The 25,229-nt window shown below is 55.2% G+C and overlaps 2 protein-coding genes across 5 annotated transcripts; one reads left to right on the top strand and one right to left on the bottom strand.

Annotated features, from left to right (window-relative positions):
• Positions 1–731: 731 nt before the first annotated feature.
• Slc27a1 (solute carrier family 27 member 1) lies at positions 732–16,713 on the bottom strand. 4 transcript variants are annotated; one of them, XM_057753172.1, is made up of 13 exons: positions 16,534–16,713; positions 14,879–15,046; positions 8,495–8,889; positions 8,233–8,394; positions 8,091–8,160; positions 7,400–7,491; positions 7,225–7,334; positions 4,316–4,525; positions 4,070–4,196; positions 3,846–3,983; positions 3,610–3,774; positions 3,153–3,299; positions 732–1,928 (listed from the first exon to the last, which is right to left on the bottom strand). In XM_057753172.1, the coding sequence occupies exons 2-13, from the start codon at positions 15,043–15,045 to the stop codon at positions 1,771–1,773; spliced, it is 1,941 nt and encodes a 646-aa protein (XP_057609155.1). In that variant the 5' UTR covers position 15,046; positions 16,534–16,713; the 3' UTR covers positions 732–1,770. The 4 variants fall into 4 exon arrangements, with proteins under 4 accessions (XP_057609155.1, XP_057609157.1, XP_057609158.1 ...); XM_057753174.1 differs by having other exon boundaries at positions 16,586–16,713; XM_057753175.1 differs by lacking the exon at positions 16,534–16,713 and adding an exon at positions 15,691–15,768.
• A 2,571-nt stretch (positions 16,714–19,284) lies between these two features.
• Nxnl1 (nucleoredoxin like 1) lies at positions 19,285–23,495 on the top strand. Its single transcript, XM_057752906.1, is given in 3 exon segments — positions 19,285–19,610; positions 23,118–23,376; positions 23,379–23,495. Coding segments are annotated over 3 exon segments (654 nt in total). The 3' UTR covers positions 23,448–23,495.
• The last annotated feature ends 1,734 nt before the right edge of the window (positions 23,496–25,229 follow it).

Here is a 25,229-nt window from a genome sequence, read left to right as displayed (position 1 = left end):
CATATGAGCTCTGTAACACACACACATAGACACACATGCGCACATGGAGAAGTTACTCCCATCACAGTGTTCAAAGATGGGGCATCTGGAAACTAAAATGTGGCAAAGGTATTTGTACTTCCAGTCTCCAGAACTGAGCCACATAAGCCTTTGCACTTGCACAGTCCTGCCTCAGGACCAAACCATCAGACTTGTGATGCTCATTCTTGTTTTCTCTTTTGAGACAGGCTCTCTGTGTATCCCTGGCTGTCCTGGAACTCACTCTGTAGACCAGGCTGGCTTTAAACTCAGAAATCCACCTGCTTCTGCCTCATGAGTACTGGGACTGATGGCATGCACCGACATGCCCAACTTTCCCTAATTTTCTCAAGAGTGTGCTGGTTAGTTTTTGTGTCGACTTGGCACAAGCCAGTCCTTGGGGGAGGGGACCTCAATTGAGAAAATGCCCCCAGAGATTGGCTGATGATTAGCTGATGTGGGAGGTGCCATCCCTGGGCAGGGGGTACTGGGTTCTATAAAAAAAAGCAGGCGGAATATAAACTAGGGGAGCAAGCCAGTAAGCAGCACCCCTCACAGCCTCTGCATCAGTTCCTGTCCCGTTTGAGTTTCTGCCTTGACTTCCCTCAGTGGACTGTGATTCAGAATGTTTAAGCCAAATAAACCCTTTCCTGCCCAAGCTGCTTTGGTCACGGTCTCATCACAGCAACCCTAACTAGGACAGATACTGTGGGTGCCCAGCTTCAGCTTGCTCAGCTGTGACCTGCAGAAAGCACCTAGGTCGAGATAGACCAGAGATGCTGTGCTCTGGCAGGTGACAAGGCTCAGCATGTTTATTTCTTAAATGACATTTGTGTGCGGAGGGTCGTGGGCAGCTTGTGGGTGCTGTGCTGTTCACACCCATCATGTGGCAGAAGCCTGGCTTGGTGACTGAGCTGAGTCACCGATGACCCAATGGGGAACGTGGGAGCCAGAGCAACAGGGTCTGGGCTGTCTGCACTAGCGAAGCACTTCCAGGGCTGGCACCAGGGCTGCCCAAGAGAATGCCACAGCAGTCTTCTTGGGTCTCTCCTGCTGTGAAATAAGACACCCAAGCTTTGCTAGGGTCAGGGCCCCAAGAGGACACACCTGGGGACCCCTGAACAGACACATGTGGGCAGGGCCATCACTAGTCACATCCAAGTAGTCAGTTCCGGAAGCTTCCAGGACATGAGGGAAAGTGGGAGCCTAGGGAACAATAGTGCATAAATGTTATTCTCTCAGACTGGACTGCAGGGTGGTGCACTCACTAGCGGAGGCAGTAGGACGGCGGGTTTGAGGCCTGATTGGCCTCAACAGTGAGACACTGTCTCAAAACAAAAAACTAAGATTTCCAGTTGACTGGGGGTCAGTGGGGGAGTGCCAATGTCGCCCAGCTACTGTGGATTGAGCTACAGACCCTCAGCAGGGAGGGTCAGCTGGATGGGCCACCTGCTCCACAGGGAGCTGAGGACAGGTTCCTAAGGCACAATGGTGAGGGAGGTAGGTGCTATAGTCTGGACCATTGGACACTGGTCTCAGTGCAGGACACAGCAGCAGGATGTGTCTGTTGGGTTCCTGGTGGGTGGGGAGAAGAGACGGAGAAAAACAGAAAGGCGGAGGCTGGATGGATGCACAGTGGGATGTGGGGAAGACACCTGGCCGCTCAGGTTCCAGTTTCTCATGCCCTCCAGAGCTGCTGGTCAGGTGGTGCCCAGGGCTCAGGAGTCCAGGCCCATTCCACTCGCAGGGCCATCAGAGTGAGAAGTCTCCAGCACAGATACGGGCATGCACTCCCTCGTCCAAGGGCAGGTAGCGGCCCTGCTTCATGTCCAGGAAGAAGAGCCGGTCTGACGTCTGGCGTGGGTCAAAGCCTTCCCGCTGCAGCCGGGTCTTCTGGATCTTGAAGGTACCTGGGGGGAAGGAGGAGGGAGCAGAGCTGGGTACCAGAAGCAGCCTTCTGCTAAGGACTCCCTTCAGCAATGGGCACTCTCCATGGCCACTGCCCACTGGACAGCTCAGGCAACAGAGGCAGGCCCTCAGCTGTGCTTGTTATGAGGTCTGCTCTAGACTTCAGGATACTTCATGCTGTTGAGGCAGAGCTGAACCACTGTATCTGAAGCTGCACCCCCAAATCCAAATATGCCATCTTGAGTTTTTTGGTTGTTTTTTTATTGTTAATCTTATTTTTTTGGATGCAAGTCCATGCTGGCCTCAAACTCTAGGTGATCCTCCTAGCCCAGCCTCTGGAGTACTGGGGTCATGTGGAGGAGCAACCACCTATCGGAAAACAGAGTATCTTTTCTACTAAGAAAAGTGCGCCTCCATTACCTGTCTGACGTGGAAAAAAAAAAGAAAAGAAAGCTGGGCAGTGGTGGCGCACGCCTTTAATCCCAGCACTCGGGAGGCAGAGGCAGGTGGATCTCTGTGAGTTCGAGGCCAGCCTGGTCTACAAGAAGTAGTTCCAGGACAGGTTCCAGAGCTACAGAGAAACCCTGTCTCGAAAAGAGAGAGAGAGAGAGAGAGAGAGAGAGAGAGAGAGAGAGAGAGAGAGAGAAGAACAAAAGGAAAGGTGAACCTCAGGGCTGGGACAGTTCTCTGGGGCGGCGCTGACAGCTCAGCGGGCAGGACACCTGCCTAGCACGGTGGAGCCCGAGGCCCATGCCAGCAGCACACAAGGCTTGTGGAATAGCACCCATCTGCCATCCCAGGACCTGAGAGGCTGAGTCCAGAGAACAGACGTTTATGTAAGAACCGGGCGTGTAGTCAGTGGCAGAACTCTAGCCGAGCAGGCCTGGGGCCTGGGTTTGATCCTCAGCGCCACATGAAAAGCATAAAAGGAACAAGAAAGGGCTGTCCAGCTGGGGCTGAGGAGGGAAAGAGACAATTCCTAGAGAAAGAACCCCAAGATGTGCAGTCCCCACAGCCCTCCAGCTTCCTAGCTATCACAACAATGCAGAAGATGAACCATGGATCCCGACAACTGAGGACCCCTGGTGGGACAATGACAGGGGTGGCAGACAAAGCCATCAAGGAAACAAGAAACGCCCAGGACAGGTGCTGTGGCCCTTCATTCACACCGGGACTAGGAGTCTAAATTAGAACAAAGTAACCGGTTCCCTAGGCAGGGGCTGTACCTGTGGTATCCATCTGCGGCAGAAGACGCAGGAAGATAGGTCGGGCATAGGAAGCCAGAACCTTCTGCAGTTCCTGGTACATGGAGTTAGGGTCCAACTGGCTGTGGGGATCTGCGATGGCTGCCATGCCAGCTTTGCCCTCCACTCCTGCAGAGGGACGCTCAGCTGAGAGCACCATCCACCTGGAGAGTTCTAGTCTACTCTGTGACCTCCCAACTGGGATAGCACTGGTCCTTACAATATCCATTTTATAAGGGGCTGTTTCCATCCTTCTGATCTTAAGGGTCCCCCAAACTCAGTGTTAGCAATATGAATGGACCCCCAATCCAGTACTCTACCTAGTCACCAACTACTTCTCCAGAGTGTGTATGGCCCAAGGATACTGTACCTGCGGATCCCTTCTGGATGGATTCCTGGGGGCTCCTAACCCCACAACCACCCCGTGTCCCCAGCTTGCCTGGCACAGCCACCCCGTACACGGCCACGTCCGTCTGGCCCAGCAGGCGACTCAGCACGGCTTCCACCTCTGTGGTGGACACGTTCTCCCCGCGCCAGCGGAAGGTGTCCCCGCTGCGGTCACGGAAATACATGTAGCCCAGCTCGTCCATTACCAGCACATCACCTGCAGGGGAGAGGGGCAGGTGGGACCTGGTTTCACATCCAGCCAACCAGCGGGGTCACAAGGCTCCGCACCTGAGAGGTAGGCGCTGTCGCCCTTGCGGAATACGCTGTGGGCGATCTTCTTGCTGGTGGCACTGTCGCTAACGTAGCCATCGAAGCGTCGCAGAGGATCCTGCTGGTTGATCTGACCCACGAGAAGGCCAGGCTCCCCTGGAAGGGGTAACACTCAGGCTGAGTCAGGGTGGGAGCCGTGCGGATCCCAGCTCCCCAAGGCACCGGGCAGGGATCAGGCTCACCAGGCTGGCACGGGATGCATAGACCCTGGGCATCCCGCAGCGGCTCCATCGTGTCCTCATTCACCTTGACCAGACGGATGGGGTACACGTGCGTGAGGATGCGGCTGTTAAAGCCACAGGAGCCGACCTGGGGTGGATATGACGGTGAGCGACCCACGGCGGTACTGCAGCCCATGCACGCGGCGTACCCAAGGTACTCGCCAAGGGAGACTCTTGGGTGCTAACCCGCACCCCACAGCAGCGAACCTTGCCGTCCATGTTGGCGATGCTGCAGTTGCACTCCGTGGCGCCGTAGAACTCGCCGATCTGCCGCACACCGAAGCGCTGCGTGAACTCCTCCCAGATGGCCGGCCGCAGCCCGTTACCCACAGCCAGGCGCACGCGGTGCCTCCGCTCGATGTCGCGAATTGGCTGCCTCAACAGGTAGCGGCATATCTCACCAATGTACTGCACTACCTGCAGGAGGAGGAGGCTCAGTTCGCGTCCAATCAGAAGCGGGGCTCGGAGATGGGCCTGGCCTGGCCTGAGAGGCCTGCAGAAGAGGCCCCTTAGGAATGAGGGGGTGCAGTGGGGTGGGGGATGGACGGACTGACGGAGGACCTTGACAACATACCTTGTTAGAGCCTCTCCTTTTCCCAGGCAGCTTTGTGGCCCATTGCACTGTACCCCTGCAGTTGTCCCCTCGGCACCCTAAGCTTGGCGAGGGGACACATACAAAGCCATTGCCTTATAGATTAAGGGTGTCACCTCCAGTAAACTCCTGGGTACCCTCAAATTCTTTTTTATCCCCTCCCCCCCATTGTACTGTTTTTTTTTCCTTTATATAAAGTCTTACTATGTAGCCCAGGCTGACCTGAAAATAAACAAACAAAAGCCAGGGCGATATGGCAGCTGTCGCCCACCAATCTGTGCTTTGAGACAGGGTCTATGCAGCCCAGGCTATGCAGGAGCTCCTGATCCTCCGCCTCAGTCTTCCAAATGCTAGGATGACAGGGATGTAGCCTCTAACCTGGGGTCACGGGTTTTAGCCTCCGTGTCCAGCTCACTGAAGCTTTTAATGGGAGGTTGGAAAGGGGGCTCTCTACCCTGAAGTGACAGGGACAGTGTCCCCTCCTTTTCTCCAGCTGGAAAGGGAAAGGGGGAGGGAGGGCTGCATACAGCATCCTAGGACCAAAGGGGTGCACAGACTGGGCTCATTTCAAGTTCTAGGCCGGCAAGGACACGAGTCAGTCTGTTTCCAAAGAGGATGGGGCAGAGAGGGAGAGAGCCCCCCAGGTCACCCTGCCTGAAGCTCACACTCTGCTTTTCCATTTCTGTGAACTCACACCTGTCCTGGAACAATCTTAGACTCCAGCTCTGGGTTTTGGTCTCTTTCAACTCAGTAAAATCCCGCCTAAAGCCAGGGCTACCCTCCAAACTCCACCGGGCCAATGCAGTCAGCCAGCCACACGCCTGCCCTTCCAGCCTCGCTCAGGAAACTCAGGCAGAAGGACCATGATTCCAGGCCGTCCTGACTGCCAAGTAAGAGCCTGGCTCTGAAGCTAAGCGAAATCCTACCCATCAGGTGTTGTCCACAGCCTGAGGCAGCGTGGCCAGCAGCCTCTGTCTCTGCTTTTGTTGGACTGCCCTTGCTGCTTTGCCCCTCCCCCTGCTGCCCCTTCACCCCTCCCCCGCTGCCCTTCACCCTGCTGCCCTTCACCCTGTGCCCCTTCACCCCTCCCCCGCTGCCCTTCACCCTGTGCCCCTTCGCCCCTCACCCCGCTGCCCTTCACCCTGTGCCCCTTTGCCCCTCACCCCGCTGCCCTTCACCCTGTGCCCCTTCACCCTTTGGTGATGCCCCTTTGGTGATGCTGGTCCAAGACTCCAAAGAATTCACACAGAAAGCCAGGGACACAGGCTGGCTCCCTTTCCTCTCCTAGACAGACTCGCCCCTCACCCTGCCCACTACCCCTCTGCCCCACAGGGTTCTTCACTGTCACACAAGGTGACAGGATGGCTTTGAAGGACTGCAGACAGGAAGCAGTTCCCGAAAACCAGTGAAGAATCCAGATGAGGGACTCGGGGATGTCGTGGGCACCTGTACAGGCCCATCATGATGCAGTATGGTCAGAGGAGGATGGTGTAGACACTGATGTCACCCCAGCCCCCACATGAACAAAATGAAGAGCAGAGAACAGCCATCCCAGGTCCACACCCAGGGTTCCAGAGTAGAGAGAAGATGAAAGCCAGGAAGGAGCCGCATGGCTTCCCAGAGCTAGCCAACCCTGTGGTCCAGCAGGAGCTGGGAGGTGAGAGTTAAGAGCTGCTGATGAACTAGAGGGAAGCGGGGGTGGGGGGTGGGGGGTGGGGGAGTAGGCGTGTGGCTTGTCTCTCCGTCTCTCCGGGAGCCACCAGTGGCAGCAGGGTCCTGGGGCTGGCTTGCTGACCTCCCACCAGACCCTCCTGCCCATCAGGGAGGAGGCAGCAGCTGGAGGAACTCAGATGGGCTGGCTCCACCCCAGCTGTACTGCAGTCTCAGTTTCCCTGGCTGTAGCATAGGTGTGATGGCTTTGGTGATGCTGGTCCAAGACTCCCAAGAATTCACACAGAAAGCCTTTAAAAGTATTCCAGGGACACAGGGGCGGCTCCCTTTCCTCTCCTAGACAGACTCCACCATCGAGGTGGGCGAGTGGGCCGAGTAGCTGAGGCTTAACTAGATGAGACCACCTAGTTTACAGAGCGCAGCCTGAATGGGAGAAGCGGGTCTGCGCAGGTGAGACACAGCCTGCCTAGAATTAGTATGGCCTTGCAAGGGGTGGGGACTTGGTCAGAAGGGACAAGGGGTCGGCCAGGTATATCTGGGTCAGAGGAGTGGCAAGATCTGGCTGGAAGGATGCACCTTGGTTTGGTTGAGTGGATGGGGCCTAAGTGAGTGGAATTGGCTAAGCAAGCTGTGGCTTGAGCCAGGGGCGGGATCTAAAGTTTAAGGTGGAGTCTGAGAGAACAGACCAGCACCATGAGGTGGAGCCAGAGCAGGAAGGGAACGGTCTAGTCGTGCAGGTGGGCTCTGCATCTTGGCCAGTGCCTGACAGGAGGCTTGCCCTGGAGCCCGGAGGCAGGAGGCGCGCGGCCCCACTGAGATGATGGGCGGGGCCTGGGGAGGAGGCGGGACCTACCGTGCAGTTGTACTTGACACAGTCATCCCAGAAGCGGCTGGCAGAGAACTTCTTCCGCAGCACCACGGTCAGCCCATAGATGACGCACTGCCCCACACCCATGATGTTCCCTAGAGGGAGGGTGGCTGTGAGGGTCCCTGCAGGGTCTCACCCGCGCCCCAAGGCACATGCGTACCTGCAGAGTGGTAGAGCGGCAGGCAGTCATAGAGCACGTCAGCCGGACGCATGCTGTAGGAGTGGTGGCCGAAGGCTGCAATGCGGTAGTACCTGTGTGAGAGGCAAGGTGACCCAGAGCCCCTTGAAAAGGTCCCAAGCCTTAAAGGACCTCCCTCGATGGGCTAGAGGAAGAGGTGGGGGCCAGAGAGGACAGAGTCTTGACGCCTCTCAGTGAGTGCCAAAGGGAAATGGTACGGGATTTAGGATATAAACCCTCAAGGGCACAGCACTGGAGAGGCAGAGGCAGGAGGATCTCTGTCAGATCCAGGACAGCCTGGTCTACACAGAAAAATCCTGTCTTGCCGGGTGGTGGTGGTGCACACCTTTAATCCCAGCACTCGGGAGGCAGAGGCAGGAAGATCTCTGTGAGTTCGAGACCAGCCTGGTCTACAAGAGCTAGTTCCAGGACAGGCTCCAAAGCTACAGAGAAACCCTGTCTCAGAAAACAAACAAATAAACAAATAAATATAAATATCCTGTCTCCAAAACCAACAACCTTCAAGGGTGCAGGGCCAGGGTGTGGGGAAGGGCAGGAGATGGGATGGGGAGTTAGGAGCCACTGGAGGCTGAGCAGGAGATGGGTGGAGCTCAGTCAGAGGGAAAAAGGAAGAGAGAAGCTGGGGAGCAGTGGGTGCTGGGATCCTGCTCACCTACTGTGTACCACAATAGCCGCCTTAGGAAGCCCCGTGGTTCCCGAAGTATAGATGTAAAACAGTCGATCTGCAGGAGAAGCAGGTGTTGGTCAGTGGACAGCTGAGGACAGAGGGGACAGATGGCAGGCCCTCCACTTACCATCCATTCCCTTGCCGGGGACTTGTGCCAGAGGTATGGTGCTCGCCTCTGCGATCATGGGGTCCAGGAGCTGCGCGTCGGGCAGGAGGCTCTCGGGCCCCAGGTCTCCGGAGCAGAATTTGAGGAGGCTCTTCCCCAGCTGCTCGCTCACCTCCGCTACCGCTGTGGCAACAGAGGCTCAGGGTCACAGTTATGAAGCAATTCCTGGCCAGCGTCTCCCTAAGCCTAGGTCCTCACCCTCCTGGTATCCACCAGGCCTCACCTGCTGCCATCTCCCCGCCATAAATGAGGGCCTTGGCAGCTGATGTACCCAGGCAGAAAGCCAGAGGTTCCCTCCTCAGGTTGACATTGAGCAGTGCGGCCACCACACCAGCCTTGGCCAGGCCCAGCCATAACCCCACAAACTCAGGCCGGCCCTCCAGGAACACGGCCACCACATCGCCTTGCGTGAAGCCCAGCTGGTGGAACAGGTTAGCCACGGCATTGGAGTAGGTGTCCAGCTGTGCAAAGGTCCAGCACACGCCGCTGCTTGCATCCACCAGCGCCAGGCGCTCTGGTTGCCGCCGGGCCACGGCCTGGAAGATGCGTGGGATCGTGTCTCCTGCACGCCGGTGTCGCCACAGCTCCAGGCGCACACGTATCAGAACTGAGAGGCCACTGCAGAGAAGGGGACAAAGTCACTGCCCAGAACCGGCTCGAGCTCAGGGACCCCACAACAGTTGGGGGTCCAGTATGCTTAGTCCTTTAATGGCTGATAACTCAGATTACCAGCCTTCCAGGAAAAGCCAGCATGTCTATCATGTGAGTGTTAGTCACCATGTAGTCTCTTCCTTGACGGCCTAAGCATCAGGGTCAGATTCTCCTTTGTTCTCTGTAATGTTGCGGTTGAACCCAGGTCAACATACATATTGAGCAAGCAATCCTACTACCAGGCTCCAGGCCCTCACAGGAACTCTAGGCAGGGACTCCACCCCTCAGTCACGCCCCAGCCCACTTTCTTCTTTTGAGTTAGGGTCTGGCTAACTGCTGTCCAGCCTGGAGCTTGCATGCTGGCCTCAGCATCTGGAGGCACTGGGTTGACAGGCCTGGCCTTGTTCCTCTCTCTGGGGTGTCCCTTGAGTTCCCTATCTCCATCATGGCAGGACACAGAACCCAGAGACGGTGACCATAGGCCCAGTGCCTTGAACTCCCCCTTGACAGCTCCTTCCTACCCCAGGCTAGCCTTGAACTCATGGCAACCCTGCCTCAGGCTACAGAATCACGCAGCTTCCTTCATTCCTCCTCCTCCTCCTCTCATCCTTCATGGCCTCCCTCATCTGCCATCACGCTCTCGAGCTGCTGACTCCAGGGTGATCCCCACACAGAGAGAGCACTGGGTAGTGACAGGAATAAGAATGAGGGCTCTTCCCAGTGGGTCAGAGGAGGGACAGTGGCCTCCACACAGCTGGTGCAAAGGCTCTACGGTTTGTGCCACTGTGCCTGGTTTATGTGACTAGAGATAGAGACCAGGACGTGCTAGGTCAGCCTCAGGCTTTCATTCCTCCCTGGATGTCCAGCGCCTCTTCTGTGCCTGGGTGAGGCTCACAAGGGACAAAGAAAAATGCCCTGTGCCATCCCCTTCCCACTCACCACTTGCTCACTGCAGAAAAATAAACAGGGCTCCCTGACCCCGCCCAGCACCTTCCTCCCCAGCGCCTTCCTGCAGGCTGTAGCAGCCATGCTCCCCTCAGGTCTCGGTTCAGCTGCGCTAGGCTCAAACACTCCAGGACCCTTGCCTTGGTGTCTCTTCCCAGGCACCCAGGACCTTCCACAGTCATGGATTGCAGACTCGTTTCTCATTCTGCCCTTGTTTGTCTCCCTGGAGACACAGGAGGCAACAAGTCAGTCAGAGTGGCATCCTAGCATCCAGGGGTCTGACGCAGGGGGATGGAAGAGTAAGGCCAAGCACTGCTCTAGAGTGTGATTCTGTCCCAAAAGTTTAAATAAACAAACAAACAAAAAACAGAGCTGGAAAGTAGAGAGTTTACTCGGTGGTTAGAGCACTGGTTGCTCTTGCAGAGAACCTGAGTTTCAGTCGAGCACACAGCGGCTCACACCGTCTGCAGTTCCAGTCCTATCCCAAGCCCTCTCTCCTGCCTTCTGAAGGCACAAGGTACACATGCATGCAGGCAAAAACATCTATGCATAAAAAAAATAATCTAAGCAGATTAAGTAAAAGCTGAAATTAAACAAAGAAGAGGTGAAGGGTGGGGAAGAGAAAAGAAGTTAGGACAGGATCTGAGGAGATGACCAGAGGCCCAAGGCCCAGCTCTCCTGGTTCAGCATCTGCCACAAGGAGTCCCACAGAGGCAGGAGTACCAGTGCCTGGGCATGGCTGTTCCCAAGCCACCTGTGCCCCAGGGTCATCAGTGCTCAAGACAGGCTTGGGGGCTATGCTGAGGTACAACAGGAGGAGCCCTGGGAACTGATAAAGGTCACCTCTGAGGGAGCCAGTTATCACTAAGGCAGGAGCTCATGAGCTCAAGGCTACCCAGTGATTATGAGGCTAGCCTGGGCTACAGGACAGGGGTCTCCTCAAAACTCTTGCCTTAAAAATGTTAATATAATGTTTAAAAATCTTTAAGAAAAAAAAATCAGACAGTGTTCCAATGTGTAGCCCTTGCTGGCCTAGAACTTGCTATGAAGAGCAGGCTGGCCTCGAACCTGCAGAGATCTGCCTGCCTCTGCATACCGAGTGCTGGGATTAAAGGTGTGTGCATATCCTCTGATTCCACGCATGCACATGTGCACTCACATGGGCCCACACACAAAATAAATGTAAAACAGCCAGATCCTACTGATCTGACTCATCATGGCACGCGCCGCCCTGGTCATTAGAGGTCATGTGACGGGACGCACACAGGTCGCTCCGTGAGTCCAGGGTCATCGCCAAGAGAATGTGAAGTCTTCATTTTCTAAAAAGTTCCACCAACGCACTCACTCACTGTGTGCATGATCAGAGGAGGACTTGGGGGCCTGTTTTCCCCTCCACCTTGAGGGTCCTGGGGACTGAACTCAGGTTATCAGGCATGAGGGCAATCCTCCTGAGCTACTACGCACCCACTCCACCCACCCAGAAGAGGTTAAATGAGCCCGCCCTTCCGGCTCCTGCCCAGCACTGTGCACCAGCATTCCTGTCACCGTGGGCTCCTGCGTGGTGACCATGTGCGGGAGGCAGCCCCAGACACGCTCTCTAAGGTGCTATGCTGTTTACTGCAGACAAGCTGCCAGACGTGGTGGTTGCCCTGGGAGCTAGGCTCAGCACGGCCCAGCACATCGTCATAAGACGAGTACAAAGAGGAACACACAGTATGTGTTGAGCTTGGTAAATGGCACACACCTGCCATCTCAACACCCAGGGACAGAGGGGACCAGGGCTTCTAGACCCGCCTGCACTACATAGCAAGATGCTGACTCAAAATGAAATTGGGATCTGGGGGACAGCTCAGGGGTACACAGAACCCACATGCTGGCTCACAACATCTGTAACTCCAGTTCCAAGAGATCTGACACTTTCTTACACCTCTGTGAACATTATTAGGGACACACAGCACGCGCACACGCATGTGTGCATGTGTGTGTGTGAGAGAGAGGGAGGGAGAGGGAGAGGGGAGAGAGGGAAAGGAGAGAGGGGAGAGAGAGGGGTAGGGGGAGAGAGAGAGAGAAACACTCATACTTATCCAATAAAACAAAACACTTAAATAGTAATTTTAAAAGTTGGCTCTCCACGGTCATTCCACAGTTACAGCCTGACAGCTCGGGCTCACAGCTGTGTCTTCTAGGCTGTTAGTGGACGCAGACTCCTCAACAACGGTTCCTGGGGTGATTCCTGGAGCCACGTTCAAGGACCAGAATGAACAGAGTAGGGAACACAGTTTGATTAATAAACAGAGCAACTAAGAAAACCAAATACCACCACCAAGAAATTAAAATGGGTGTCCCGGGCAGACGCTCGGTCCCAGCATCCATCACACACCTAGCGTATACCGAGCACTGTGCTGTCAACAGCTACACTCAAAGGACAACACAACACAACTGGGCTCTGGGCTTCCACGGATAAGCTGCCGGCTCAGAGAGGTCACACAGCAAGCAAAGGGCAGAATGGCTCAGAACTGAACAAAGCTCTCTCAGGGTCCTCCACGAGCCTGCACTGGCACAGATGCTGTACTGCACACAGCAGGTGCTCAATGCATGCACCTCGAGAAAGCGTGCTGCTTACGGATCCAAATCAGAGATGAGAGAAGTGGACCACCCAAAGTGCGGTCAGATCCTGGTGTCTACTAGCTGCCGAGGACCCTTGAACACGGTGGGTGTGTCAGCTGAGGACCCAGGGCTAGGGCAGCAGGAAGCTATTCTTCCAAAAGTTGAAATGGGACCAGGCCACAGCTGGTGGGCCTGTGAGGCAGAGGCAGGTCGGGTTCCAGCAGCACAGTAGGCCTGTCAGGGCCCTTCCCTCCAGCTTGCCTCTCCCACCAGCCAGCCCATGCCGGCAGGCAGGGATCCGGTGTTTTGTCCCTACCACATGCCCCAGCACCCAGGCTGGCAGCTGCCCAAGCCACCCCCACACTGAGCACAAAGACAACTCTGTCCAGCCTGGCCCTTCCCAGGGCCTCTCTTGGCCTTAGCTTCTTTCATCCAGAGCCCCAGGACTCAGCCAGCAGAAAAGAGCAGGTCCCTTGGGAGACCCCAGCAGGGTCTGGCAGGTGCTCCGGGACAGCAGGTGCGGGCAGAGCTGGGCAGGGAATGTCCAAGGCCAGGAGATGCGGAGATTCAGGCCAACCTGGGTTCCAGTAAGACTCAGTTTCAAAAACATCAAAACAAAGACAAAGAGGGCTGGAGAGATGGCTCAGTAGTTGAGAGCACTGGCTGCTCTTCCAGAGGACCTGAGTTCAATTCCCAGCACCCACAGGGCAGCTCAGAACTGGATGTAACTCCAGTACTAAAGGATCCAACACCCTCACACAGACATACATGCAGGCAAAACACCAATGCACATATGATAAATAAAATCTAAAAAAAACCACAACACCCAAAAAAGAAGAAAAGATAATTCTAAAAGCAAAAGCTGTTCAATGGCCAACCAGATTTGAAGTCACCCTGCCTGCACCTGTCCATGGCTGCCTGTGTGACACTGGGTGCATTTAAAAACTGAAGTACTGATTTTATTTCCCATGTGTGTGCTTGAGGACTTGCGTGTTTATATGTGCACACATAGGGGCGGAGCTTGCAGAGCCAGAAGATGGCAGTAGATCACCTGGAACTGGAGGTGCAGGTGGTGAACCAAACTCAGGTCTTCTGCAAGTGCTTCTGAGTGCTGAGCCATCCCCCAGTCCCCTCCACTTATTCCTAAGATAACCACCTGCCTGTCACCCCGCTACTCCAGAGGCTGGTTCAGAAGGATCTTGAGTTCCAGGGCTGCCTGGGCAAGAAAGAAAGACTGAGGGTGGGGAGGGGGGAGAAAAGGGAAAAGAAAGAAGAACTATGAGAAGCTGGATTCCATAAGAACCCTCTCAAAAAGTAAAGCAAAGACTGTGGTCTGGGCTGAGTGGCAACGCTTGCTCAGTGTGCACAAAGCCCTTGCTACATTCCCAGCACTGGGGAGCGAAAGGCAGAGGACCAGGACTTCAAGGTCATCCTTGGCTTATGGAGAGTTCAAGGCCAGCCTGGGCTACTTGAGAGTCCTTCTCCAAAAACAAAGCCCTGAGTGCCCTCACTCATATGCCTGCTGTCACACAATACAATGTCTTCTCTGACTCCACACTGATTTGCTTCGAATGAAGCTTCTCCACTACTTTAAGAAGAAAAACAGAAAGTCCAGGAGGCAGACAGCAGGCAAGAACCACGGTCTGGAAAAGCTGCAGCTCCAGCTCCAGCCAGTCGACTTGTGAGGGCCCATCATTCCACACCATCCTGCTGTCCCCCGAAAACCTGCTTCCTCACATACTCAGTCTGCCCTGAAGGCGGCCTGTGAAGGTACTCAGATGGCTCCTCAAGGTTCACTTGAGACTCCGAATCCCAGCAATACTGAGGTCACCCTACAACGATCCCCAGCTCCCCTCAACAAAACCCTGAGAGACATCCCAGAAGCCTCCAGGTTCCTGTACACCATATCTCCCCCCAGATATCCCCTGGTACATACGGTGACCATCCCACAGGCCCGGAACGATGCTCAAGGTTCCACAGAGATCTCCCACGAGAGGCCAACACTCCTTAGAGACCCTTTTGATCACGTAGTCCTTTAGACTCCCCAAGACGTTCCTTCACCCCAAACCTGTTCATTCCAAGAATCTGGACATAGGTCACCCCTAGAGGTCTCAGTCTCCATTGCGCCACCGGAACCCCCAATTCTCTCAACATCTACCAATTACCCAGGCTCTCACGGTGGCCACCTAACACCTTTCCAAGTCCCAATCATGTACTTTACTCAATTCTCTCCACAACTCCCGTCTGTCTCCTGCAGGACCCGGCAGAACCCTGCAATCTGTCACTCCACTCTCGGGCACGGTCCCAGCTATAAAAGCAACGCTGGGCCACACGGGGACCCTAACACCACCTTGTAAGACTCCGGCTCGCCGAAGGACATGCATCCATGGCCCCATCTACTTACAAGAGGTCCCGCCTCGCCGTCTTGCAGACAATACGCAGGAAGCGCCAGCCGCCGCCGCCCACGTACACACCGAACGCCGCCGCCGCGCTCCAGGTCCACGGAAGCCCCAGCAGCCAGAGGAGCGCCAGCGAGGCCACCGAGGCCGTCCCCGCTCCCGGAGCCCGCATCCTGCGGAGCACACAGCTGAGGCCGCGGACCCCGCCCCCAGCCTGGCCCCGGCCCCGCCCAGGCAGCGTCCCAGTCCTTGACGACACGGCGTTCCCTCAGGCTGTCGCCTAAACCCGAACGCTGTGACTAAGAACCAGGCCCCGTCCCCACCGCTTCTGAGTAGGGCTCCAGGGTAGCCTTAACCCAACCCGCCTCAAGGTCTGGGATTGGACAGCTCGCTGTCAATCATTGCCATCCGATCCTCCCCCAGCCTCAGAATTTCTACCCCGCCCCACGCCTTGACCACGTGCCTGGACAACAACACCGCCAGGCTCCGCCCCTCACCATTAGTCCACACCCCCATCTTATGACTCTATTTCCGCCCACAAGTGAGAGCCTCAAATCAAAGCCCGGCAACCTGATCGAGGCTCCTCCTCCAGAGAAGGCCTTGGCTCCGCCCCCACGTCGCACGCGTGCTCTGCCCCACGTCCCTCCTACAGGTGAGGTCTACGGTCCCGCCCACAGTCCCGAACGCACCCGCCCTGAGGCAGGCCCCGCCCCCTGCAGCGTCCTGTGACCCCGCCCAGCTGAGGCTACGGCCCCGCCCACAGGCGGGGGCCCGCCCACAGCCCCTCGCTTACTGACATTCGGGACCCAGATTCTACCTGGGCCTCCCGCGCGCCGCCAAGCCTTGTCAGTCGCGGCTCACGGGAAAGTCGGGTCAATGCGGACCACCCAGCGCCTAGCTCCGCCCCGAACCCCTCTTCCCTGCCGCCTAACGCTCCCAGCCCCTCACCCCGCTCCGCACAGGCCGACCCCCTTCCGGAGGCCTGGACCATAGAGAGGACGCGCGGGCCAGATAGCCTGTAGCCAACGAGACTCGCAAGCTAGAGCGGCCTGCCCAAGCTACCTACCAATCTCCACGGCAACAAAGTGCGGGGAGGTGGGGAGGTAGGGAAAGGTGGGGCTCGTCCCTGCGGCGAGGAAAACACGCAGGTGCTGAGGGCGGGGACAAGGCTCTAGGGGGCGTGGCTCCGGTGCGCATCAACCCAGCTGGTTTCCGAGATCCCTTCCCCGGAGCCTCAGGCCCCAGCTCCCGCCCAGGACCTGCGGTTGCTGGAGCCTACTTGATCCAGCTTGTCCTAGATCCAAGCCCCGAGGCTTCTCCGCATTCCAGGTTCCCCGAGAGTCGAAATTCACTTCCTGGGGGCTACAGAGGTCTCAGTCTTGGAGATAAGGAGACTCCACACCTCAATTCTACCTACCTCTGCGAAACTTAACAAGTCACACCCCAGAATCCCAGGGCGTGTCAAGCACACATCCGGTCCCCATCTTTTTTTGACACAGATCCCCATGAAGCCCTGTTGCACCCCAGGATCCCTTATTACTCCCCAGGTGTAGGAGCTCCCTCGAGCCCTGTCTGCACTCCAAAGTCCTAAACTCTCATCCAGAGGCGCCACCATCCCTAGCTTCTCGCTGGGGTACCCCCGTCCTGCTGTCAGGCTGACCTGCTCAGGCTTGCTGACCCCCGGGCCTCGCTGCTCCCTCGCGGGTTCTCACCGAAGCTACCACAGGAGGCCAGGACAGGGAACTTCTGAGTTCAGCCCTCGGCGGTCACTTTGCAGGATGAGCCCTTGGCAGCGCCCTGGGCTCTTCTCACAGCACAGCGGCCCTACGTGCCTCTGGTCTGTCCCTCCCTCCCAGCCACCCTCCCACGCCCCCTGCCCACCCTGCGGGTTTACTTGTTTTCTGCCCCGCTTGGCCGACCTTCCCACAGCTCTCCTTGGGAGAAAGCCAGCGGGGACGGCTTCCAGAGCCACTCAAAGGCCAAGGCTGGGCAGGCGCGGCCCCACCCCCGCTCGCAGCTGCCATTGGTCTCAGGGAGGTGGGTGGGTGGGATGGGGGGGGCTGTTGAAGATCCCGAACACTGGCCCAGGCAACCAGGGGTCAACACTGACAAGTCTCTAGAGCTGCCATCTCTCCCTCTATCCCTGTCGCCCTATTTTATAGGTAAAGACCCAGAGTGCTGCACCGGGCTCACCAGTTTAGGTCTGGGATTCAGCCCTGCCGCCTGCCCTCCATTCTCTTGGCCTCCTCCTGTTTCCATATTCCTGGAACATCTCCTGTGCCCTTTGCTCCACTTCCTCCTCTCACCATCCCGCGCCTCCCTCCCCCTTCCTCTTCTCCCCTCCTCGTCTTCTTCTACTCTATAGAGCACTGAGTGTAAGCATCACACCTGCTCCCCAGTCTTCAGCCCTAAAATCTGAAAGGCTGAGAACAGGCTGGTGAGTTTGGTCCTCGGGAAGCACATGGCGGAAGAGAACTCCCAACAGCTATTTTCTGACTTCCCCACATGGTAACACACCAGATAGATAGATAGATAGATAGATAGATAGATAGATAGATAGATAGATAGATAGATAGATAGACAGATGGATGAATAGATAGATAGATGGATAGACAGATGGTTGAATGGATGGATAGATAGATGGGCAAACAAACAAGAAAAATAAATAAAAATAAAGGCTGGTGGCTTGCCTCTAATTCTGCTGTTAGGGAGAGTGAGGAGGAGGCTTTGAGGTTGAGATGGCCTGGACGAGGATCGAGAAAGCCCCCGTATGGAAGAGCTGAAGACGTGGAAGAAGGGTTCAGCTGGCAGCATGCTTGCCTAGCGCAGGAAGCCCTGCCTCTCATGCCCAATGACCTTACCCCACAAACAAGGCGGGCACACAGCAAGTCCAGCCTTACCCTTGTCTGCATATGGAGCTGAGACTACAGTGGGTACAGAGACCCTGAGAAGGAAGGACAGTGGTGGACAGCTGTGAAGTGGCAGCCGCAGCAGGCACACCTTCAGAGTGACTGTCCTTTCTGATAGTACCTGCTGGGAACTGACGGGCAAACTGAGCATGTGCAGGGCTGAAGCGAGAGCTCAGCAGCTAAGGCGCTTGCCACCAAGGCTGATGACCTGAGTTCAATCCCCAGAACATGGTGGAAGTAGACAGCCAACTGCTGCCCATTGTCTTCTGTTCTCCACTAGCGCACTGCGGCATGTGTGACTCCTACCCCAACAAGTGCTAAAGCAAAACAAAAGTCAACTAAACCTGTCTAGAGTGGGTTCCTGAGTAAATCCTGAGCCTTAGGCTTTCGCCTTGGGAGTGACTCCTGTGTTCTTGCATCTTGCAGCAGACAACAAACGTTTGTCCAAACTCCCGCCTTTTCCTTTCTCGGTGCTTGTTCTGTCTTTGCAGAAACCAGGATAAGGATCAACCCTGGCTACAGAGTAAATCCCATACCAATCTGGGTTACAAAAGACCCTTTCTCAAAAACAACAGCAAAGGTTTCTTTTTTGTTGCTTTTGGGTTTTTTGTTTGCTTGCTTTTTTTTTTTTCCCTTAGAGTCAGGGTTTCTCTGTGTAGTCCTAGCTGTCCAGGAGCTCTCTCAGTAGACTAGGCTGGCCTTGAACTCATAGAGATCCACCTGCCTCTGCCTCCCAAATGCTGAGATTAAAGGTGTGCACCACCATGCCCGGCCAACAGAGGTTTCTTTGTATTTTGTAGGAACGTGTCCGAGCCCAGAGCACAGACCGCAGCCACCTTGAGTGACACACTACCCTTGGAAAAGTTTATGTGGATTTTGATAATTAAGAGTGGTGCTGGAAACCTCAGAATTCCCAGATGTAGTCTGGGTGATAAGAGGGGACAGAAAAGGGAGAAGCCTGCAGTATTTATTTCAGTTTTTACCAAATTCTTGCTTCGAAAGAATTGCTGGAGTTATGTCAAGCACATTCCTTCATTACTGGAGTTGATCGTTTTGTTTGCTTTCCTATGTAGCAGGTGATGAAAGTCAGGCCCTGAACCACGCACCCGACTTTCACTGGGGACTCAGCCATGCCCCAGCCCCTCATGGGGGACTCTAGGCAGAGGCTCCACCCCAAGCCACGCCCCAGTCCCTCTCATTTTTTTTTGTCACATATCCCAGGGTGTGCTGGAACTTTTAGTGATCCCCCTGTCTCAGTGCTGGGCTCACAGACTGTTTTGCAAGCATCTTGGCTCTGTTAAAGGTCCACGAGGCCTCACCGCCTCAAATCAATGCTGGCCCTGTAGAGGTTGACCTACAGGAGGATTAGCAGTTAATCTGGTTTCTGAGGTTCCTATTCCTGGGGCTAGGGGAACCCAGGAAGAAGGCTCCGGGCCTCATCCCTCTCCCATGCGTCTCCCCACCCCCACCCCGGTGTTTCCAGCCACGTACACACTGCTACCATGGCATCCCTCTTCTCTGGCCGCATTTTGATCAGAAACAACAGCGACCAGGATGAGGTGGAGACGGAAGCTGAGCTGAGCAGCCGGCTAGAGAACCGTCTGGTGCTGCTGTTCTTCAGCGCTGGGTCCTGTCCACAGTGCCAGGCCTTTGCCCCTGTTCTCAAAGACTTCTTCGTGCGACTCACTGACGAGTTCTACGTGCTGCGGGCGGCACAGCTGGCCCTGATCTATGTGTCCCAGGACCCCACGGAGGAACAACAGCTCCTGTTCCTCAGGGACATGCCTGAGAAGTGGCTCTTTTTGCCGTTCCATGACGACCTGAGGAGGTGAGACCCCGGGGAAGGCCAGGGAGGGCTTCCTGGAGAAGGCATCTCTGTGGTGGGAAGCCGAGTGTTTACTGACCCAGCACTAGAAGCTGGTGCAGAAGGCTGGGGAGGGGGAGGTCCATCCCTCTTTCAGCACAGCCCACTGAACAGGACATGACGACTCATGATGGTAGCTGGAGGCAGTCACAGGAGCCTGCTCTAAACACAAGAGGTGGGGACTGTAGCTCAGTTACTGGATGCTTGTAACGGCATCCATGAAGCCATAGTTCCGTTCACAGCATTGCATAAACCAGATGTGGGGTCACATTTGCATTCTCAACTCTGGAAGGTTGAGGCAGGACTCTTAGAACTTTGAGGACAGCCTGAACTATGTAGGGTGACCCTGCCCCCAAACTAACAAAGCCGGAAACATAAAAATAAGAGAGAGGAACTGCCTCCAGGATCTATAAGACACAAGGAGGCGTGACTCGAAGAAGGTCTCTGAGCGGGTACCACAGCCCCTTGGAAATGACACACAGTCCAGGAGAAATGAGTCACCTCACTCAGGGAGGATGGGAGCCATGGAAGGTGGTAGAGCCAGGGAGGAGAGGAGTTACAGGTTTTTTTTTTTTTTGTCTTGTTTTTTGGTTTTTGGAGACAAGGTTTCTCTGTGTATCTCTGGCTGTTCTGGAACTCCATCTGTAGACCAGGCTGGTCTCGAACTGAGATCTGCCTGCCTCTGCTTCCCAAGTGCTGGGATTGAAGGCGTGTACTACCACCGTCACTGGGCAAGGAGTCACAGTTTGTGAGCAGGTAGAGGACTATAGAGCCATGTCCTGTTTCCTGTTTACAGAGAGCTACTGTGGGACAGGATCTTATGTAGTCCTCCCAAGTGCTGGGTGACGGTCGCCACACCAGGCACCTTCATGTTTACTGTGTGTGTGTGTGTGTGTGTGTGTGTGTACCTGTCCTCGAGCATGTGTGTTGTGTACATGCACTTTGTCCCAGTGTTGGGATAAAGGCTGACGTCAGTCACGTCACTGGATTCCTTGAGTCAGGATCTCTCACAGGAGCCCTGTGCTCACAGACAGGGCTAGTCTTACAGTCAACAGGACCAGGGGCCCTTGGCAACCACACCTATCCTGCTTTTGGGCTGTCGGGACCAGACTCAGGTCCTTATCCTTTTCTTGTGTGTGTGTGTGTGTGGGGGTAGGGGGTGCTCGAGACAGGGTTTCTCTATAGCTTTGGAGCCTGTCCTGGAACTCACTCTGTAGACCAGGCTGGCCTCGAACTCACAGAGATCTTCCTGCCTCTGCCTCCCAAGTGCTGGGGTTAAAAGTGTGTACCACCACTGCCCAGTAAGTCCTTATCCTTTAACAAATAATTGACCCTCTGAGCCACCTTCTACCTTTTCTTGGTGTTCTGACTTGGAACTCACAGCAATTCCCCTGCCTCAGCTTCCTAAGTGCTGATGACAAGCAAACGCATCGCCGCACCCAGCTTCTCATCTGTGGTGCCAGTCATAAGAATCAGAGGCCCTGAGTCCCCTCCCAGTTCTGAGAGACTCAGTGTAGCAGCAGTGGCCACCCAGTCCCCTGTTCCTGGAACCGCCACCTTCCGCGTGGCCCTGACTGAGCCTCCTCAGGGCTGGTGTCTGCACTGAGTCAGGGAAGGTGAGCCGTGGAGTCTGCAATGAGCAGCTGACTACCTGGCCTTTTGCCCATTTCACTGATTTTCTTGCACAAGTTTAAGGATCTGGTCATGAGGACCCCATTCCTCATGTCATTGTGAGGGTTGGGACACCCACTTACTGCCCTGTGCAACCAAGGGGTTCCCCCCCCCCCACAAGCAGCATTTCTGTCCCCAGGGAAGAAATAACAAGCTATAAATGTCATAGAGGAACCTTCTATATGGGGCAAAGTTTACTCAACAGACCCTGATAAGATACACAAGCCCCTCAAACCCACATTTTTGGGGAGGGGAGGCTGAGGTGGGAGGATCAGGAATTTGAGGCCCACCTTGCTACATAGAGAGACCCTGGGGGTGACAGAAAAACAAGCTGGAGAGAAAGCTTAGAGGTTAAGAGCACCTGCTCATACAGAGAACCTGTATTCGGTTCCCAGCACCCACACAGGGGCTCACGCCGTCTCTAACTCCAGTTCTGGGACTCTGGCGCCCTCTCCTGGTATCTGCAGACACTGCACACAGGTGATGCTCAACCACACATGGAAGCAGGCACCACACAGAGAACTCGCAGGGTTCAGTGGACAGAGTGCTGTGTGGCAGCCCTGAAGCCAAGTTCAAACCCCAGCCCCACATAAACCAGGCATGGCGGCACACACAGTCATCCCGAAATGCAGGAGGATCAGGAGTGCTGCGGGGGAAGTCTGCAACTAGTAACTACCCGCCTACTGGGGCGTGGCCTCATAGACTATTTACCCGGCTGCGGAAGCATTCTCTCCTCCCCCTGGACCCCGTTTTGCTGTTAGGTTTACTTTGGATCTGATCTTCATCCATTGGTCAAGCAGAGAATCCTGACTTTGTAAGTTTTACCCCTTAATAAATACCAAGTCATTTTTGTCTGTTTATTTTCAGTTTTATTTCCAGACAGGGTTTCTCTGTGTAGCTTTGGAGCCTGTCCTGGAACTTGCTCTGTAGACCAGGCTGGCCTAAAACTCACAGAGATCAGCCTGCCTCTGCCTCCTAAATTCTGGAATTAGAGGGCTCCATAATTCATAATTGCTCAACAAAAGCCACACTGCCTGTATAAACATGAGGCCAGCTTGGGCCTCACAAACAAAACAAAAAACCAGTAACAAAAACTAAGCAGGAATCACGGATTAAGAACCTCGGTTGAGAGCTGGGCAGCGGTGGTGCACGTCCTTAGTCCCAGCACTGGGTTGCAGAGGCCAGCCTGGTCTACAGACATCCAGGACATTCATTCAGGGCTACACAGAGAAACCCTGTCTCAAAAATAAAATAAAATAAAATAAAATAAAATAAAATAAAATGCAAAGAACCTCAGAACCCTTACCTCAGAACCTCGGCTGAGTTGTCTGTGGTCACATTTGCCTTTAACCCAACAGGCTGATTTCTGTGAGATCTCAGTCTGTACGGTTTCATAATGAGACTCTGTGCTGGCCTTCTGCGCTTTGTGAGTGCGGCACGGATAGCTTCTGGTCTTGCTGCGAGTGGGGTCCAGACCGCAGTTCAAATGCTGCCCTATGGAGAGGCCAGACCTTGGCCCAGTATGGCATTATTTGATTCTGGAAGTATGCATTCATTCATTCGGCACACATTTCCCGAACATTCCCTGCCCCCAGGGTTTCACAGTGGCAGCGGGAAAACAATACAGTACATACGCAGGTGGACACCAAAAGGAAGGAGGCAGCAAGGGGAAGGTGCTAGGAGCCAGTGCCTAGGCCCTGTGGAGCCAGCGAGTCCTCGGGCGCCTTGGCGGCCATGGGGACAGTGCGCGCACCGGGAGCTGAAGAGTCGCAAGGGCACTGATAGACGCGTTCCTCACAGGGACCTCGGGCGCCGGTTTTCTGTGCGTCGTTTGCCGGCTGTCGTGGTGCTCAAGCCCAGTGGGGACGTGCTGTCGAGCGACGCGACCGACGAGATCCAGCGCCTGGGACCTGCCTGCTTCGCCAATTGGCAGGAGGCGGCGGAGCTGCTGGACCGCAGCTTCCTGCAGCCCGAGGACCTGGATGAGCCCGCGCCGCGCAGCATCACCGAGCCCCTGCGCCGTTGCAAGTACCGCGTGGATCGGGATGTGGGCCGGACTGGAGCCGGGGCCGGAGCGACCACGACTCTGGTCACCCCCAGGGGGATGCAGGTGCAAGGGCAAAGCTCTAGTGATCCCCCAGAGGTACCCGGGTACAGCGGCGGGGCTCCGATGACGGCTTTGGGGACCCGGGTGCAGGGGCAGGGCTCTGGTGACCCCCAGGGGGACCGGGATGCAGGGGCGGGACTCCGATGATCCCCATGGGGACCCGGGTGCAGGGGCGGGGCTCCGATTATCCCCCATGGGGACCCGGGTGCAGGGGCAGGGCTCTGGTGACCCCCAGGGGGATGAGGGTACAAGGGCAGAGGTCTGGTGACCCCCATGGGGGACCGGAATGCAGGGGCGGGGCTCCGATTAGCCTTCTCCTCCTGTTTGTTCAGAATGGTCCCTAGACAGCAGAGCAGATTGACCTTGAACTCACCATTCTCCTGCCTCGGCTTAAGGAGTAACTGGAATGGCAGCCAAAGAGATACAAGTTTCCTCTTCCAGGCCTTCCCTAGACTTTGAAAGAACGTGGGGATCCCCCATGAACAGTTCCTGGACTCGGTACCCGGAGCTTAGCGCATGCTAAGCAAGCTTTCTACCCTTAGAACCCCAGCCTCAAAACCCCTGTCAAAACAAACAAAAACCACAGCCGGGCTTCGTGGCGCAGGCCTGTCGTTTGGTGCTCTGGACTCAGGTGCGGGGCCGGCGAGATGGTTCAGTGAGGCATGGAGCTTGCTGTCAAATCTGACAGCCCGAATCCAATCCCTGGAACACCCATAGCGGAAGGCTGCTGACCTCCGCACGCTCATGGTGGCACGTGTACGCCCACACACAAATAAGTACATCGAACAAAAATACTATTTTGAGTTTTGTGCAAAACAACAAAACATAAGGGGAAAAAAACCCAAAGAGGTGTGCGGAAGAAAGATCTGGAGTTCAAGGCTGTTTTCAGCTATCTAGGTCGGCCTGGGCTACAGGAGACCAGGTCGCAAATGAGGGAGCCTCGTCTAGCGCCACTCCTCGGGGCAGGCATCGCCCTCTGCAGAACGGCCGAGACTCGTCCGCCAGAGGTTTTGCTTTACCTATGCTGCCCCCTGGCGGTCGAACTGGGATGGTGCGTGAAAATGAGAGGAATTTAATATTTTAAAATTCCAGCTCCCGCATCAAGCGCGTTCACAGAAGCTGGCAAGCCAGACTTTCTGGGGGCAGAAGCTCACCCGCCTCCATTCCCAACTTGGAGGAGTTGGGGAAACTGAGGCTCAAGACCAAATAAGGATGCCTGCTGGCCACCAAGCCTGACCGCCTGAACCTGACCCCGGAAACCCACATAGGGCAAGGAAAGAATCTAAAGTTGTCTTCCACCTGTGTCCTCCACAACAACTAATAGATGGAATTTTTAAATTATTATGATTATTATTTTGGTTTTCCAAGACAGGGTTTTCCTGTGTAATCCTGGCTGTCCTGGAACTCTCTCTGTAGACCAGGCTGGCCTTGAACTGGCAGAGATCTGCCTGTCTCTGCTTTCCAAGTGCTAGGATTAAAGGCATGCACCATCACCACCCACCTGAAATTTTAAAATATTAATTAAAAAAAAGAAAATTAGAGAGGCTGGAGAGATGGCTCAGCGATTAAGAGCACTGACTGCTCTTCCAGAGGACCAGGGTTCGATTCCCAGCACCCACATGGCAGCTCACAACTGTCTGTGACTCCAGTTCTGTGGGATCCAACACCCTCACACAGACATATATGAAGACAAAACACCAATGCATATAAAATAAATAATTTTTTTTTAAAAAAAAAGAAAATTAGAAACCCTCATTCACCCCTTATGGAAACGTGAAAATTGTACAGTTGCCATGGGAACCTGT

The sequence above is a fragment of the Chionomys nivalis genome, chromosome 20, assembly GCF_950005125.1.
Source record: "Chionomys nivalis chromosome 20, mChiNiv1.1, whole genome shotgun sequence".
In the NCBI taxonomy this organism is placed as follows: Eukaryota; Metazoa; Chordata; class Mammalia; order Rodentia; family Cricetidae; genus Chionomys; species Chionomys nivalis.
The sequence above is the reverse complement of the archived record's forward strand: the minus strand, read 5'-3'. Positions and strand labels throughout refer to the sequence as shown.

Excerpts from the sequence above, each read along its gene's own strand:
- Slc27a1 (XM_057753172.1), bottom strand. The coding sequence starts at position 15,045 with ATGCGGGCTCCGGGAGCGGGGACGGCCTCGGTGGCCTCGCTGGCGCTC. Across the intron at positions 3,984-4,069 it reads ATGCATCCCGTGCCAGCCTG|GGGAGCCTGGCCTTCTCGTG; the intron begins GTGAGCCTGATC and ends TACCCCTTCCAG. Across the intron at positions 1,929-3,152 it reads GCCGCAGATGGATACCACAG|GTACCTTCAAGATCCAGAAG; the intron begins GTACAGCCCCTG and ends CCTTCCCCCCAG.